At 38.7% G+C, this 15,591-nt stretch overlaps 1 protein-coding gene across 1 annotated transcript; it reads left to right on the forward strand.

Moving 5' to 3' along the window:
* The first annotated feature begins 13,825 nt into the window (after positions 1–13,825).
* Positions 13,826–15,038, forward strand: LOC105059119 (heavy metal-associated isoprenylated plant protein 3). Its single transcript, XM_010942335.4, has 4 exons — positions 13,826–14,071; positions 14,152–14,363; positions 14,482–14,569; positions 14,722–15,038. The coding sequence occupies exons 1-4, from the start codon at positions 13,927–13,929 to the stop codon at positions 14,853–14,855; spliced, it is 579 nt and encodes a 192-aa protein (XP_010940637.1). The 5' UTR covers positions 13,826–13,926; the 3' UTR covers positions 14,856–15,038.
* Positions 15,039–15,591: the final 553 nt, after the last annotated feature.

A 15,591-nucleotide genomic window follows, 5' to 3' on the forward strand; every position in this document is an offset into this window, starting at 1 on the left:
TAAAGTTTTAAAGTTCTTTTTTATCTTTCTCTTTAAGTGTACGTGTGTGCGCGCCCATTTTCTTCCAATAAAGTGGTATCAAAGCCTTCCTCTTTGAAGAAGATGTCATCAAAAGGAACTACACTTTCCTTCCAATATCCATGGTTCACCAAAGATAATTTTGATAATTGGGCAATTAGAACCAAGGCTATCCTTGGCTCTTAAGGAGTATGGGAGATTGTTGACAAAGGCTATGATGAGCTCTAAGATAAAGCAATTTTAAATCAGACCCAAAAGGATACTTTGAAAAAAGTAAGAAAGAAAGATCAATGTGCTGTCACAATTATCTATTAAAGCTTGGACGATGAAGTATTTGAGAAAGTGGCAACTGCAAGCAACTCCAAACAAGCATAAGGAATACTCCAAAATTCACTCAAAGGGGTAGATAAGATGAAGAAAATTTATCTTCAAACTCTAAGGACTGAGTTTGAGGGACTTCGCGTGAAAGAGAATGACTCCATTTTGGATTATTTCTCAAGAGTCCCAGTGGTGATCAACCAAATGAAGAGGCTTGTTGAAGATATGAAAGATATTCATATAGTTCAGAAGATACTTTGCTCACTCAATTCTGATTCTACTTCCAAAATACTTGGGGGATGTAAACATTTCAGTTCTCCTTCCAATCAATTTCGATTCCGATTGCAAATCAAACACCCCTTCGATTTCTTCAACCTAAAATATTGATCTCAATGATGGTCCCATGATGATGTGGTGTACGATAAGCTGTTGAAGCTAGTTGATACGTGCCTCCACAAATCATGCCCCCTTCAATTAGAAGAAAAAAGAGAAGAGGAAGAAGGAAGAGATTTAGAGGAAAAAAAAGATTTCTTATTGCTTGATTGTCAAGAGTCAATGGTTTACATTATACAGACCAATTCCGGCCCAATATTCCATATATTATATCATACTGAATTTAGTACAAATACTAAATAAATATAATACCAAATAGGCAATATGATTTTAGTATCAAAATAAAAGAAGCTATAAAAAAAATTCTAATAAGCGATTATATCCGTACCAAAATAAGAGAGGCTAAGAAGGAAATCTCAATTTATTCCAATTGAGGGAATTTTAATTTATTTTTATTGTCAAAATTGGATTCCTGTAATTAGCGGAGGGGACGGACCAATTTTAGTGTTTATCAATCTCAATCTTTCTCCATATGTAACAACCTCCCAACGCCCAAACATATTTTTATTTTCTATTTTTTTATTATTTTCATGGATAAGATCCTTACATAGTTTTAATTTGTTATTGTTTTAGCCAATATTTTGCTAATAAGGATGTGAGAGATGAGCATTTTCGGTCAAAGCACCACAGAAATGGTAATTTATTTGGTTTCGTTCCTTTTTTTTCCTTGCTCTATCCTTTTTCTCTAAAAAAGTCCATCATTTTTGCTCTCAGAGCTGATATCAATTATAAATGAATTTATAGTAGATGCAATGTGGTAGGTGATCGGTTCTGGATTTTAAAATTGATCAAGAAGTTTCCACTCCTTTCTTTGCAGTTGCCTCAATCACTTGGTAGATTAAATAGGTTACTTGGTGCATGATTTTTTCCATGTTTTTTAGATGGAGGAGCTATGGTTTATTTAAAATTGTTATTGCCACCAACCCTACTGAAAGATGCATTGGCCTTGACTCAAGTATCCTATGTTTATTAGATTGAGATGAAAGGTGAAAAGACAGACACAATCTGGTCAATAACGACAAAGGAATTGGGGATGAAAATAATCGGTCATAATCTCAATCTGCAATGCTAGTTGTCTCAGATTTTTGAATTTCAAGTTTGTTATCTGAACCATATATCTTTCCTACAGCCTAACCCTTTCCAACTTATCTACTATCTTGCTTCTTGGCTGCTTGTTATAATTGCTTACAATAATAACTTGCTTCATGATTTTGATTTTATAGCAGAAGAGCAAATTGAAGAATCGGCTTCCTCTGCCACTGCCAAAGAGAGTGTGTGTTACGGCTTTTCATATCCCTCAAATATGTGACAGCTAATGTAGTGGATTGACGGAGTGGATGAATGATGGTAATGGCATCTTCAGTGAAGAAGGTACTCAAAGAAGGGCTCGGGTGTGGGCGCATCTAGAATGCTTAGGCAGCCGCTAAGATTTTTTCAATATGGGGCTTGCCATTTCGGCGTCATGGGTGTTGCAATGTCCGATGATGAAGGTGAGCTCACGTTTGGTGACCAGAATCCTTTCTTTCTCATCCATACGAGGATGACCCGGCGAGGGACCCATCAACGGTCAGCGTACCTTCCCTTTCTCACGAAGCAACCAATAATTATTAGAATCCCTTGGTCATCATCCATTTACATTAAAAATTATTAGATAAACATAGACTACAATAAATATTGCAGACTAAGTCTTTAAAATCATATTATAAAGTACATAAACTTAGTCTACAATAACATAGTCTTGCCGAGTCATAAGTTTGTAATATTTAATTCTTTTAAAATCGAAGCACTTGCTCCCATCTTGAAAACAAAACCAAGCATTTTGTCCCATTATCTTTTGTTTTATTCTTTTGCTCACTTATATTATTAAATATTAGAAGACCGCTACCAAAACACCATAACACAACCTTATCCCTTGTCTAAGCTGAGAGAATGGACTAACAGGGATTGTACAGTTATCTCTGTATACAAAATTTAATAAAAAATTAAAATATAATCGATGTCGAGGTGTAGTTGATCTTTTAATTTTTACAGTAAAAATTAAAATATATTCAGTATCGAGATAAAGTCGATTCTCTGACTTTTACAGTGAAAACTGAAATATATTCTGTACCGAGATAAAGTCGATTCTTTGATTTTTACAGTGAAAATCAAAATATATCCTGTACTGAGATGAAATCGATTTTCTGACTTTTACAGTGAAAATCGAAATATATTCTGTACTGAGATGAAATCGATTCTCTGACTTTTATAGTGAAAGCCAAAATATATTCTGTACCGACTCTTCTTCGAAAGTTGCTTCCTAGTTTGATCGTCCGGAGATCATGTTAATCATCCTTGCAGTCGGCTGGTTATTGATAGTTTCCTCAGTTTGTGGCTGAGGTCGTTGGTTAGCAGGAGATTGAGTCGATTGATCTTTTCGGTATTTCTTGAGATAGCTTCGTCGGATTAGGATCTCTATCTCGTCCCTGAGTTGAATACACTATTCGGTATTGTGACCATGATCATGATGGAACCGTCAATACTTCTTATCACGACTCCTCGATGGTACTTGCATCGGTGGGGGTGTCGTAGATATTCTGCTCCCTCGATCTTCATCAAGATCTGTGCACAAGGAGTAGAGAGAGGAGTATAGGAGTAATACCTGCCATAACTGCTCGACTTCGGACTCCGTCAACGAGATGAAGCTCGTTTATTAGTAGGTAGCCGGCTTGACTCAGCTGAAGCTCCACTCTTCTTTTATTTCTTCTTTTGACCTTTTCGTTCTGTCTGACGTCGGTTAGAAGCACCTTCGTCTGCACGAATGTACTTATATGCATGCTCTAGAAGTTTAATGCAAGTCCAAGAGAAAGTCTTACCTAGAGAATATATGAATCAAGATCTCTTCGATCTCTTTTTATGACCGACATAGCCATGTCTTTGTTGAGATCGCTGACCTCAAGTGTGGCCGCATTGAAACGGACCACAAAGTCTCTGTCTCATCTTGTTTGATTGAAAAGAGACTATCGGATGTTCGTGACGGCCTTCAGCTAGTACTGAAGTAGGTCATGAAAGAGTGTTCAAACTGCTCGAAGGAGTCAATGCTTTCCGACTGAAGCTCAGAGTACCAGGCTCAAGCAGCTTTTTGAAGAGTTGCCAAAAAGCCAATGCATAAGAGGACATCGGTTGCCCCCTGAATCATCATGAGAGCCTTGTAACTCTCTAGATGGTCGATCAGGTTAGTGGAACCGTCGTATGGCTCCACTTGCAGTATTTTGGATCAAGACGGAATCGGCTCATCCAAGATGTGCTAAGAGAGAGGTTGGGCAGTATGGAAGTCGTAGTCATTGGAGGACTTTCGACTTTCCATCTGAAGTCAGACAAGTTGGCGGTTGATCTCTTGGAACTTGCGTTCATAGTCATCAAACCATCGTTGCTGAAAAATTCTAGAGGTGGAACCCCCTTAAGAACTCAAAAAGAGAGAGACAGAAGGCATCCACGGTCATTTCCCCTTCCTAACACTGTGTAGTTGGGAAGGAAAGGGAGAATGCCACGATTAGTGGGTGGCACAGTGAGAGTGCCAAAAATGCCATTGTCCGTCTTGACGAAAAAGTCGAGACAGTCGCTCCAAAGATGAAAAGGGTGAGCGCCACGGAGGACGGTGGCTGTGCCTAGATGGCACCGACTGCACCACCAGTTGCTCCGATGACGGTTGCTGTTGCTGCTGGATTTACTGCTACTGGAAGTTTTAGACTGTTTTCGTCAAAATCTTCATCTGCTGCATGAGTGCAGCAATCTGCATGTCCGTGATGACCATAGGATGTGAGGAATTGAACTCTGCTATCGGAGGTGGGGGAGGAGCATCTTTTCGATGGAAAGAATACCTCGTCGATCCAATCGAATGCTGAACTCTAGTTCTTGGCATAACTGACTGTGATTTCTCCCTTTCTGGCACGTCAATTTGCTGCGGCCAACTCTCTGTCGCCTATCGTCGGTGATGAGTACCTGCAAAATAACATCCTCACAGATCGAAATTATATCCGATGGAGACCCTTCGATGCTTAAGTCAGAGAGAGAATTGGTGAATAGTAGATTTGAATGTCGAGAGTAGTAGAACTCTGGCTCAGAAGTGTCTTATGGGTGCTGTTCACTTACCCTCCTTTTATAGATGATTCTGATGTAACCGTCGAATACGTGGTCTCATTTTTTATTGTGCTAAATTATCGGACTATAATTATGGAGTTAGTGGATCGTTAATTCTCACTAATTACCGTGATATGTAGTCGATAACCGTTCACAACGGTTATAATATGTTGAGCAGATTAGCCGACTATATGTCGATAATATTGATATGTCGGTAGAATCTCCAAATGACCATCGGCTAGCGGTTCTGATATACCGATGGTCTTAGGTCAGAGGTTGTTCAAGTTGCTTGTTGTTGATCGATAATAGTCGAATATTAGTCGGTCAGCTGATCATGAGTCGGTGTGATTTGTTCAGTCATCTGATGTATAGTCCAAGTCGTATGTTCAGTCGATACATAGTCGGGATCAATTAATCTGAATCGGAGATCGATTGATTTATTTCAATAGATGAATATAATCTACAATAAACATTGCAGGGTAGGTCTTTAAAATCATATTATAAAGTACATAAACTTAGCCTACAATAACATAGTCTTGTCGAGTCATAAGTTTGCAATGTTTAATCTTTTTAAAACTGAAGCACTTGCTCTCATCTTGAAAACAAAACCAAGCATTTTGTCCTATTATCTTTCGTTTTATTCTCCTGTTCACTTATATTATTAAATATTAGGAGAATGCTACCAAAACACCATCATACAACTTTATCACTTATCTAAGCTGAGAGAATGGACTAACAGCGACTGAACAGTTATCCCTGCATACAAAATTAAGCCAGGGCTTTAATGCGTGTGAGCCAATCATCGTAAATGATGAGCTGCACCATCTAAGGTGCACGAAGTGTCTCTCTACTATCCAATACTATGGGCAGTGGGGGAAGCCCAAGAGGTGGAAGCTGCTGGATCACCGATTCCAGCCTTTCTCCATGCTACGATTTTCTACCCAAAAAAAAAAAAAAAATCTCCACTTTATGAACTCTTGACTTCTAAGTGGAATCGAAAAGATAAAGTCTCCAGTTATCTTGTATCATCATTTAAGTAAAATCCGTGCGAGTCACTTGCTAGTATCATATGGATGGTGTCGTCATGGTGCATAGGGAATGGATGAAGGTTCTATTGGTTGCTTCGCGAGGAAGAGAAAATGCTTTGACCCAATGGTCAAGATAAAGCCCTCGTCGGGTCATCCCTGTGTGGATGAGAAAAAGTGTTTGGTCACCATACGTGAGCTCACCTTTATCATCGGACATTACAGCACCCACAATGCCGAAATGGCAAGCCCGACAATGAAAGAATCTTAGGGGCTGCCTTGGCGTTCCAGACGCAACCACACTCGAGCCCTTCTTTGAGCACCTTCTTCACTGAAGATGTCGTCACCAGCACTTGTTCGCTCCATCGATCCACCACATTAGCTGTCACGTATTTGAGAGATATGAAAAGCCGTAACACATAATCTCTTTGGTGATGGTAGAGAAAGTCAATTCTTTGGTTGTTGGATGGATGTCTGGTCTGGACACCATCTTTCAAAATTTTTTCAGTACCATGCGATGCAGCAGGAAGAAAGAAGAAACAAAATAAAAAGAAAAAACAATCAAAATATATGAATTAGCCACAAAAAGATTCACCTCCACAGGACATACAAATTTCACTATGAAAAAGAAATTTTACAAGAGGAGACATCACCCTCAATCCTTGTACATCAAATTCTCTCTCACTAGAAGTTTCCCTCACAAAAGCTCTCTCTCTCTCTTAGAAGACCCCCTCAACCCCTGAAGTACCTGACGACCGCTGTCCAGGAGCCTCCTACTCCTTGTCTCTTAGCGCTTCCGCCTCTCTCTTCTTTCTTCTTGGATTCTGCACGGCTGAGAAAACGAACCACACCTCTCTCTATTCGTTACATGCCTTTTTAAAGACTTAAACTGGGTTTAAACCTAATTAGATTAGATTTAGGTCTCCTAAACAAGCTAAATCACGCTTCTGAATCGTCGGATCGTCACCGAAAACTCACTGGGCCGTTCGATCGCGATCGGTCCATGAAATAGTACCGTGGACCGCGTGAAACGCGTAGAAAATGCCCACGCGGTCCACAGGCCCAGCCGTGGACCGAGCGGTCCACGGTGGACCGGTGTAAAGGGCCAGGTAGGCCGCCTGGGCCTGGGCCGGCCCGCACGCCCGTCTGGGTCGCGCGTCCCGCATGCCTGGATCGCGCATCCTGCACGCCTCGAGTCTCGTACCAACTTCAAAAGCTCGTATCTCCTTCATCCGAGCTCCGTTTCAGATGATCTTGATCTCGTTGGACTCCGTTTTTCACCGCGAACCTCGTTGTGGACTGAATCTCGAGACGTCAAATCCTAATATTGATGGTAGAAGAAGTCGTAGTACATATAGAGTTTTCTTTCTATATTATAGGTATTATAGGAGTTATTTGAATGTATTTACCCATCCTGTCATGGTACGATATATAACCTTATCTCTATAGCATTTAGTCAATGAAGACACATTTCCGTGACAAAAAGAGCATGAATTTTGGCACGACGTTGTTGGAACATGAATAAAAAAAAAAGAATAGTTGAATACAAAGCTGTCAATCTTTGACTCAAGCACCAACTAAAACAAATTAAAGAACCTACTTATGAAAAGCCGACAATGATGAATTGCTTTAAAAATATCCCCAGCTAACATTCCGACCAGACGAATCCAACCAGCTTCAGAGGGACCTCCGAGGCCCGCTCTGCCACCCATCATCCACCGCTAACCAGCACCTAACCTGTTTTAGTAGTCAAGTCTTCCACGCATGCTGCCAAATAGATTGAACAAAACTTTACCAAAAAAATAAATTGAATAAAAGAGCACCGACACGAGGGGCTTCTGATCGCAATAACGGAAATACCTTTTCAGAATAATAGAGAGAACTGGTGAGATGTCATTGTCACGCACGATGAAGATTGGAACACCATGGCAAAGTTTGGTGGGTGTAACGCTCTTGTTTTTTCTCGCATCAAACTTGCGTGGGAGTGATGAAGTGGGGAGGAAAGAAAGGGGCCTAAAAAGGCTTCAAGCCTTCGTCTTTTGGTTCTCAATCGGGTGATCCGCTTGTTGCTTAAAGCATGTAATTAAAATCATCCATTTACAGAAAAATTATTAGATAAATCTAATTTATAATAAATATTATAGATTAAGCCAATAATATTGTATCATAAAGTATATGGATGACCATACGTATAGAAATTCACTATAATAAAAAAATAACTTGTTTGGATAAATTGCTTGTGGTGTTCGTTATTATGTGCTGCTATTTTTCTATCAATAACGCTTTATTATAGATATTGATATAAATTTATATTGTATAGCATATAATTTGAAGTATCGAAAAGCAGAATTGTTGTTATGGTATTTAATTAATATATACTGATAAATAATATTATAATTTATAAAATTTTAAAAATTTATAGTTAAATCTTAAATTATTAATTTTTATACAGAGCTTAGTTTAGTCATTTCGATCCTATAAAATATATTATTATATATTTATATTCTTAGCATTACTTATTTAATGCTATGAATGTATGTTCATCAGTTAAATAAATTATTTTATATATTAATAATATAAATCATAGTTTGATGGTTAAAAGCTTGTCATTCAAATAAGAGATCACTAATTTGAATCCTGCCTTGATTGATATATGACTTATTTTTTTAATAATTTTTATCGACATATATAAAATGACGATATTGAAATTTTAAAAGTACTTATATATGCCACTAAAATAAAAATTTTTATCGATATTTTTTAAAAATATTGATAATAAATTGCTGACATAAAAATATTAAAAAAATATCAATAAAAATATTTATGATATTCTTTTTGGTCTATCATGATATTTAAAAATATCAATCTTTTTTATTGTAGTGATTATTAGATACACTTAATCTATAGTAAGTGATGTAGATTAAGTTAATGAAAAAAATTCATATTATTATTTTGAACAGTTAAACACGCGTTGCGATAGCTGCAGATGTAACGGTGATTTTCATTGTCTTTATCAAAAAAAATGATACCTTTCGTTGAGTTCAGTTATTATAAGCTAACTCTAGCTTGGGTCCAACCAAGTGGTTGAATGACGTCACCAAGCCCACTTACCACCGGGTGGGCAGGACCTCATGACGTGGATGGATGCCGTCGCCATGATGCATGAGGAACGGACGAGGCCTCCATCGGTTGCTTCAGGCAGAAATCTTGACGCGACGGTGAAGGCGGGGCCCTCGCCACCCATCCGTGCGTGGCCGGTCCATGCGTAGATAGGGATGAGAAAGGAAGGGTTCTGAGTACCATACGTGAGCTCACCTTCGCCGCCGGATATCGCAACACATGCAATGCCGCAACACCAAGGACCACGTTGTAAAAGAAGCTTAGCAGCGGAGCGGACTACAAGAAACATTCGGTGCTTCTGGTTGCTATGTTCTCTTGCTAATATAATTGCTGCAATTATCCAATTCCACTGCAACTTACAAGGACGTGGGCGGCATATATTTATCCTGGCTTAATGCTGATAGAGATGTGAGAGTGTGGTTACAGTAACAGATGCAGTGGGAGATTGTTTTATAGCAATTTGTCAGCTAATCAAAGATTTTCTTGACTGAAGGTCAGCTACTTAAAGTTGGGGCCAGCTAACTAAGAAACTCTAATTTTGGGACCTCTCATGAGGTGGCATGGTCACTTGCTCGCAAGTTGATCACATATTGATTTTTTACATCAGTGTAAGGTGTTGTCAATCCATGTGCAAAGAGAAGTAAATACTGCCGCAGATGAGCAAAAAAGTTAAGAGTTTTGCCCCTAATGTTTACGATGAGATATTTACATGTTTGTTTTGCCCTGGACGTTTTGATATAAAAATTTCTAATTAAAAAATATAAATATAAAAATAATTCAAATATTTATCCTCCTAAAATACTTGCTCTATCGTGTCACGAACCTAGCATTTCATGCAACCTGGTACCCATCTTCCTGGAGCCTGAAGAGCTCGAGAGGATTTGGCAAGAAAGCTAAATATTTTTCTAGGATTTAATAGAAGCCACAATACTTCTAATCATTCAAAATATCACTTATATATATCTTCCGATCATTCATTGTAAAAATAAAAATGTGTGATTGTCTTTACCTTGAGAGGCTAAAGCAGTGGACTCATTTTAAGGATTACAAGCAAGCAACACCTTTTAAGTACTGCATAGATGTGACACTCCTTCTACCCAACCCTGTTTCTCGCTTCCTAGGAAAATGGAGAAGCAGATGTCTCCTGTTCCTAAGATCCATCTAATGATGCTAGATTTTGCTCCATGAATTTCAATCTTTTACGTTGAATTCCTTAGGATAAAATGGCTTGGCGAGGCCATCGCCCCAATACACTAGGACAATTTGACGGGCTACATGCTTTGGACTCTAGGATCGGCAGTCTATAGCTTTGCTAGAAGTCGAACAATCTGAAGACATGCGCTAAGAGGCCGGTTAAACGCCATGGCTTGGTAGAGCTCGGTCGTAGAGCCATTTATGAGGAGGTGATGCACTTGCAAGCCAAGGGTCAGACATGAGGACATGGACACCGACACGAAACATGCATTTTATCAAAAAGATGCCATTCATTAACCAAAGCCGGAATTCATCAATTGTTACACTATGTGACAAGCGTACAAACATACTGGATGAGGTGAGCTTGATTTCATCAGCTGTAAGAGCCTAGATAATAGACTTATGGACTTTGATTACCTTCCAAAAGAGTCCATGCTATAACCCGCAAGCATTTTATCAAAAGGGTGCCATTTTCATGACCCTAAGCTGGAGCTCTTCACTTTAATACTCTTCGTATTTACATTGAAAAGACACTGAAAAGAGAAAAATATAACCTTGCCAAACTACATTATCGGATTTTGATTTCATAGCAGAAGAGCAAACTAAAGAATCCGCCAAAGAGAGTATGTGTTACGGCTTTTCATATCCTTTAAACATGTGACGGCTAATGTGGTGGATTGACGGAGCGAATGGGTGATGGCATCTTCAATGGAGAAGGTACTCTAAGAAGGACTCGAGAGTGGTCGCATCGGGAATGCCAAGGCAGCCGCTAAGATTCTTTCAATATGGGGCATGCCATTTCGACGTTGTAGGTGCTGTGATGTCCGACGATGTAGATGAGCTCACGTATGGTGACCAGAACCCTTCCTTTCTCATCCACACATGGATGACTTGGCGAGGGCCCCACCTTGACTGTTGGGTCAAAATATCTTCCTCATCTCACGAAGCAACCAATAGAACCCTCATCCATTCCCCATGCACCACGACCTCGGGCTACTCCGCAGGTTCTACTTAAATGATGCTACAGAATAACACAGAGGGTTCCACCGGAGATTTTATCTTTTTGATTCCACTAAGAAGTCAAGAGTCCAGAAAGTGGAGATTTTTTTTTTTTTTGGATAAAAAATCGTAGCACGGAGAAAGGGTGGAATTGGTGATCCACCAGCTTCCACCTCTTGGGCCTCCCCCACCGCCCATAGTATTAGATAATATAGGTTGGGTCGATGGGTGAGCTCCAAAGAAATTGTGTTAAATAGATGGGGCGATGAATTAACATGCATAAAGCCCTGACTTAATTTTGTATGCGGGATAACCATTCAGTCCCTGTTAGTCCATTCTCTCAGCTTAAATGATGGATAAGGTTGTGTTATGGCGTTTTGGAAGCAGTCTCCTAATATTTAATAATATAAGTGAACAAAAGAATAAAATAAAAGATAATAGGATAAAATGTTTGGTTTTGTTTTCGAGATAGGAGCAAGTGCTTCGATTTTAAAAGAATTAAATATTGCAAATTTATGACTCGAGAAGACAAAATGAAACATAGTTCCTTAGTAGATTCGTTATTATTACAGTTAATTAGAGTTTTCTTTCAATATTATAAATTTTATAGAAGTCATTTGGATGTATTTATCCATCCTGTCATGGTACGAGATATAACCATCTCTCTATAGCATTTAGTCAATGGAGAAATAGTTCTATGACAAAAAGAGCATGAACTTTGGCACGAGATTGTTAGAACATAATTTAATTAAAAACAAAAAAAAATAGTTGAATGTACAAAGCCACCATTATTGAGTCACGCATGAACTGAAAAATAAATTAAAGAACCTACTTATGAAAACTCGAGAACCATGAAGTGCTTTAAAAATACCCCTAGCCAACATTCCGATCAGGCGAATCCAACTAACTTTGGAGGGACCTCCGACGCATACCCTGCCTCCACTACTAGCTCATCCCCGACCTATTTTAATAGTCAAGTCTTCCATGCGCTGCCAAATAGATTGAATGGAAGGGCACCGATATAGGGGGCCCATACTAATGTAACAAAACTATTTTTTTTCAGAATAATAGAGAAAATTTGAGAGCTTACATGAGAGTGATAAAGTAGGAAAGAAAGGGGGGGCAAAAAAGCATCTTTTCGTTCTCAAGTGAGTGATCCACTTATTGCTTGAGCTCTATAATTAGAATCTACTAGTCATCATCCATTTACATAAAAAAATATTAGATAAATACAATCTACAATAAATATTACAGATTAGATCTCTAAAATCATATTATAAAGTACATAAATTTAGTCTACAATAAATATTATAGGCTAAGCTGACGAAAAAAAACCAGAGCAGTAATTTGAATGGTTAAACAGATATATGGAGATGGTTGAAGTTGCTATGATACTTTTTAGTGGCTTAGTTTGCCATATTTATCATACACAAAATCTATCTAATAATTTCTCCATATATAGACGTTCATATTTTTTTTAATATGATTTTATTATATATTCTATACATAAAAGAAAAATTCAGAGCTACTTTAGTGCTTCCTCATCTTCTCCCGCTCTATCGGTGATGAATCTGCTTCGATCATTTGGATGGCCGTGATCAATCCCATGTTCTCACCCGTAAGTGTAGTCGAGGCACTGCCTGTTGATAAGAAAAGCCATGGATTCTGATGGGGCGGAGAGGCATGGAACGTGATAGGATGTGATGCAGATGCGGTACTCCACCACCTTTGTCGACAGCGGCGCTGCCTTATAAGCCATCATCATTGTTGTCGTAGGGGAGGTCGACTGCTTTTGAAGACGTTTGGAGAGAATGGGACAGAGAGTTAAAATTAAGAGAGGACGTAGAGTGGCAGAATATCAAAATAAAATGGAGACGATGATTTGAAATATTTCTTCCATCCCACCATCTTGTCATAAATTTTATGGACCATAATACCATACTTTTTACTCTCTCTCTCTCTCTCTCTCTCTGATGTTTTTAAGATGCTTTTAATTCAATTCAATACATTAATAATATAACACTTATCATTCTAGTGTTACAGGGAATATTGGAGGTTTATGTTGATTCACATGGTATGATTAGTTGATAATTATATGTTGATGTGAATAGATTAAATTGATGATCTAATTTCTCTCTCTCTCTTTTTCTATATATATATATATATATATATATATATATTAGATTTGATTTGATCCGAAATGAATGGATTAAAGGTGGTTGACGGTCCTATACTCCCGTGGGGTAGGAGTTATCGTCATTTGTGGTGGAGCTTCGAATTTGAAAACCGACGGTTTAGGTGGCTGTTTTCAGGTAAGAAACTATAGCATACACCAGGGTCTCTCCGTGGCCGACACGTCCCATCCATCGATATCGGCTATCATTGGCCACGCCTTCACGATTGAGTGGAAGGGTCAAAAAGAAGATAAAGCAACGGAGAAAGACGAGTAAAAAAAAAAAATTTAAATTTAAAAATATCAATAAATGAAATAAAGAATTTGATAGCGGCACATGGCACATTTGAAAGTCATAGTCTGACGTGTCAACACGCCAATTTCATCTGGATGGAACGTGGTGCCACGCCTTCGGTCATCATACATCATCGCATCCTCTGTCCCCCGTATATTACACACTCCACAACCCCCACCCCAACGGAAGTCTCACCTCCCCCCTGTTGCACAGAGAGTGAAGCGACGAGAGAGAGGGCGAAAGAGCGAATAGAAGAAGAAGATAGCTGCACCATGGGCAATGTGAGCTGTCAGGAGAAGAAGAGAGGAGGAGAGAGGGAGAAGAAAGACGACCGCACGATCATCGTCGTCTTGAAGGTCCGCGTGTATTGTGAGGGATGCGCCGATAAGGTGAAGAAATCCGTCGTGGGATTCGAAGGTAATCTCCTCTTTCTCTTGATCCATCTCCAAGCGCTTTGTTTCGATTTCTCCGACGGTGGAATTTCTGCAACTGGACAGGGGTGGAACGGGTGAAGGCTGACATCGGTGCTGGGACGCTGAAGGTGGATCCATCGAGGCTCCGCGATCGTGTGGCGAAGAAAACCCATAGGAAGGTCGACCTCGTCTCCCCCACCAATACCCCCAAAAAGGATGCTAAAAAGAAGGACGACTCCAAAAAGCCCACCGCCGGAAAGGACTCCAACAAATCCGACAAGAAAAAATCCAAGGAGGTATAATTTATTTCTTCTTCTTCGTCTTCATTTTTTCTTTTTCTTAAAAAAAATCCAATTTTTTGTTGGTTTTTACAAACTAATTGATGAATTGTTTTGTTTTAAATTTCTGTAAAAGCCTGGGGTTTCGACGGTGGTGCTGAAGACTTGCCTTCACTGTGACTGCGATGCCAAATGGATTAAAAAGAAGATTCGCAAGCTTGAGGGTAATTTTATTTAATTTTTTCATCTTTATTCACTTTTTTTTGTTGGGGGTGGGGGGAGGGAAAAGAAGGAAAAAAATTGAACAAGAGAGTAGAAATGGAGTCTACGCCAGAAATACCTTCATGGTTTTTGATATGTTACGGCGGATGGACAGGGGTGCAGCAGGTAGTGGCAGACGTGCGGAAGGATCTGATAATGGTGACGGGGACGATGGACGCCAAGTGGCTGCCTAAGGTGCTAAAGCAAAAGCTGGACCAGGAGGTGGAGGTGAAGGCTGTTGGAAGCTGAGCTTGACTATTCAAATTCTGTTATTGGGATGATTATTTTCAAACTAAATATCTCATTAAAGGCTTCAATAGTTGCAGACAAATAATATGTTGTTGGAAAGCTGTATCTGTTTAGTTTCTAATGTTTAAAAAAAGACATCAATTTGAATTTTTAATAAAAAGTTATGCTCATTTTGGTTAAAAATGTCCTGTATTCTAAAAATCTAAAAAGTCAGTTGTATTTATGTTTGTAATGAATTATTTTTTTACTAAATGTATGTATGATCATTAAAATTCAATTTTTATCATTAAATTGAATCCTGTATATTCATTTGAGTACTATAAATATGCCATATATCAACATAAAAAATATAGATATAAAAAATAATAAAATATTTAATAAAATTTTCAAGTTTCTCTTTATCCATCTATTTCAAAATGTACCAAATGACGCTTCAGATCATGACTTCAAAATGTACCAAATGCCACTATCAATTTTTTTATTTAATTTACTGGCATTTCTAAATTTTAATATTTTTTTATTTATCTTTCTTTCTTTATCCGTTTCTTTATCTTCTTTTTGACTCTTCCTCTGCCTCTAAATCGAAAGAAGGCACGGTGGCTGATGATTGCTGCATCGATGGATGGAACATGTCGGTCATGGAGATCATAGTGTATGTTATGGTTTCTCGCATGAAAAGAGCTGCCCATTCCCTGATTTTCGAGTTCGAAGCTCCACAACAATAACTCCTTCCCAA

Source organism: Elaeis guineensis, chromosome 16, assembly GCF_000442705.2.
Source record: "Elaeis guineensis isolate ETL-2024a chromosome 16, EG11, whole genome shotgun sequence".
Taxonomy (NCBI): Eukaryota; Viridiplantae; Streptophyta; class Magnoliopsida; order Arecales; family Arecaceae; genus Elaeis; species Elaeis guineensis.

Bases quoted from the DNA above. Each gene is read 5' to 3' on its own strand.
- LOC105059119 (XM_010942335.4), top strand. From the start codon at position 13,927: ATGGGCAATGTGAGCTGTCAGGAGAAGAAGAGAGGAGGAGAGAGGGAG. The intron at 14,364-14,481 runs GTATAATTTATT...TTTCTGTAAAAG, and splicing joins ACAAGAAAAAATCCAAGGAG to CCTGGGGTTTCGACGGTGGT. The intron at 14,570-14,721 runs GTAATTTTATTT...GCGGATGGACAG, and splicing joins GAAGATTCGCAAGCTTGAGG to GGGTGCAGCAGGTAGTGGCA.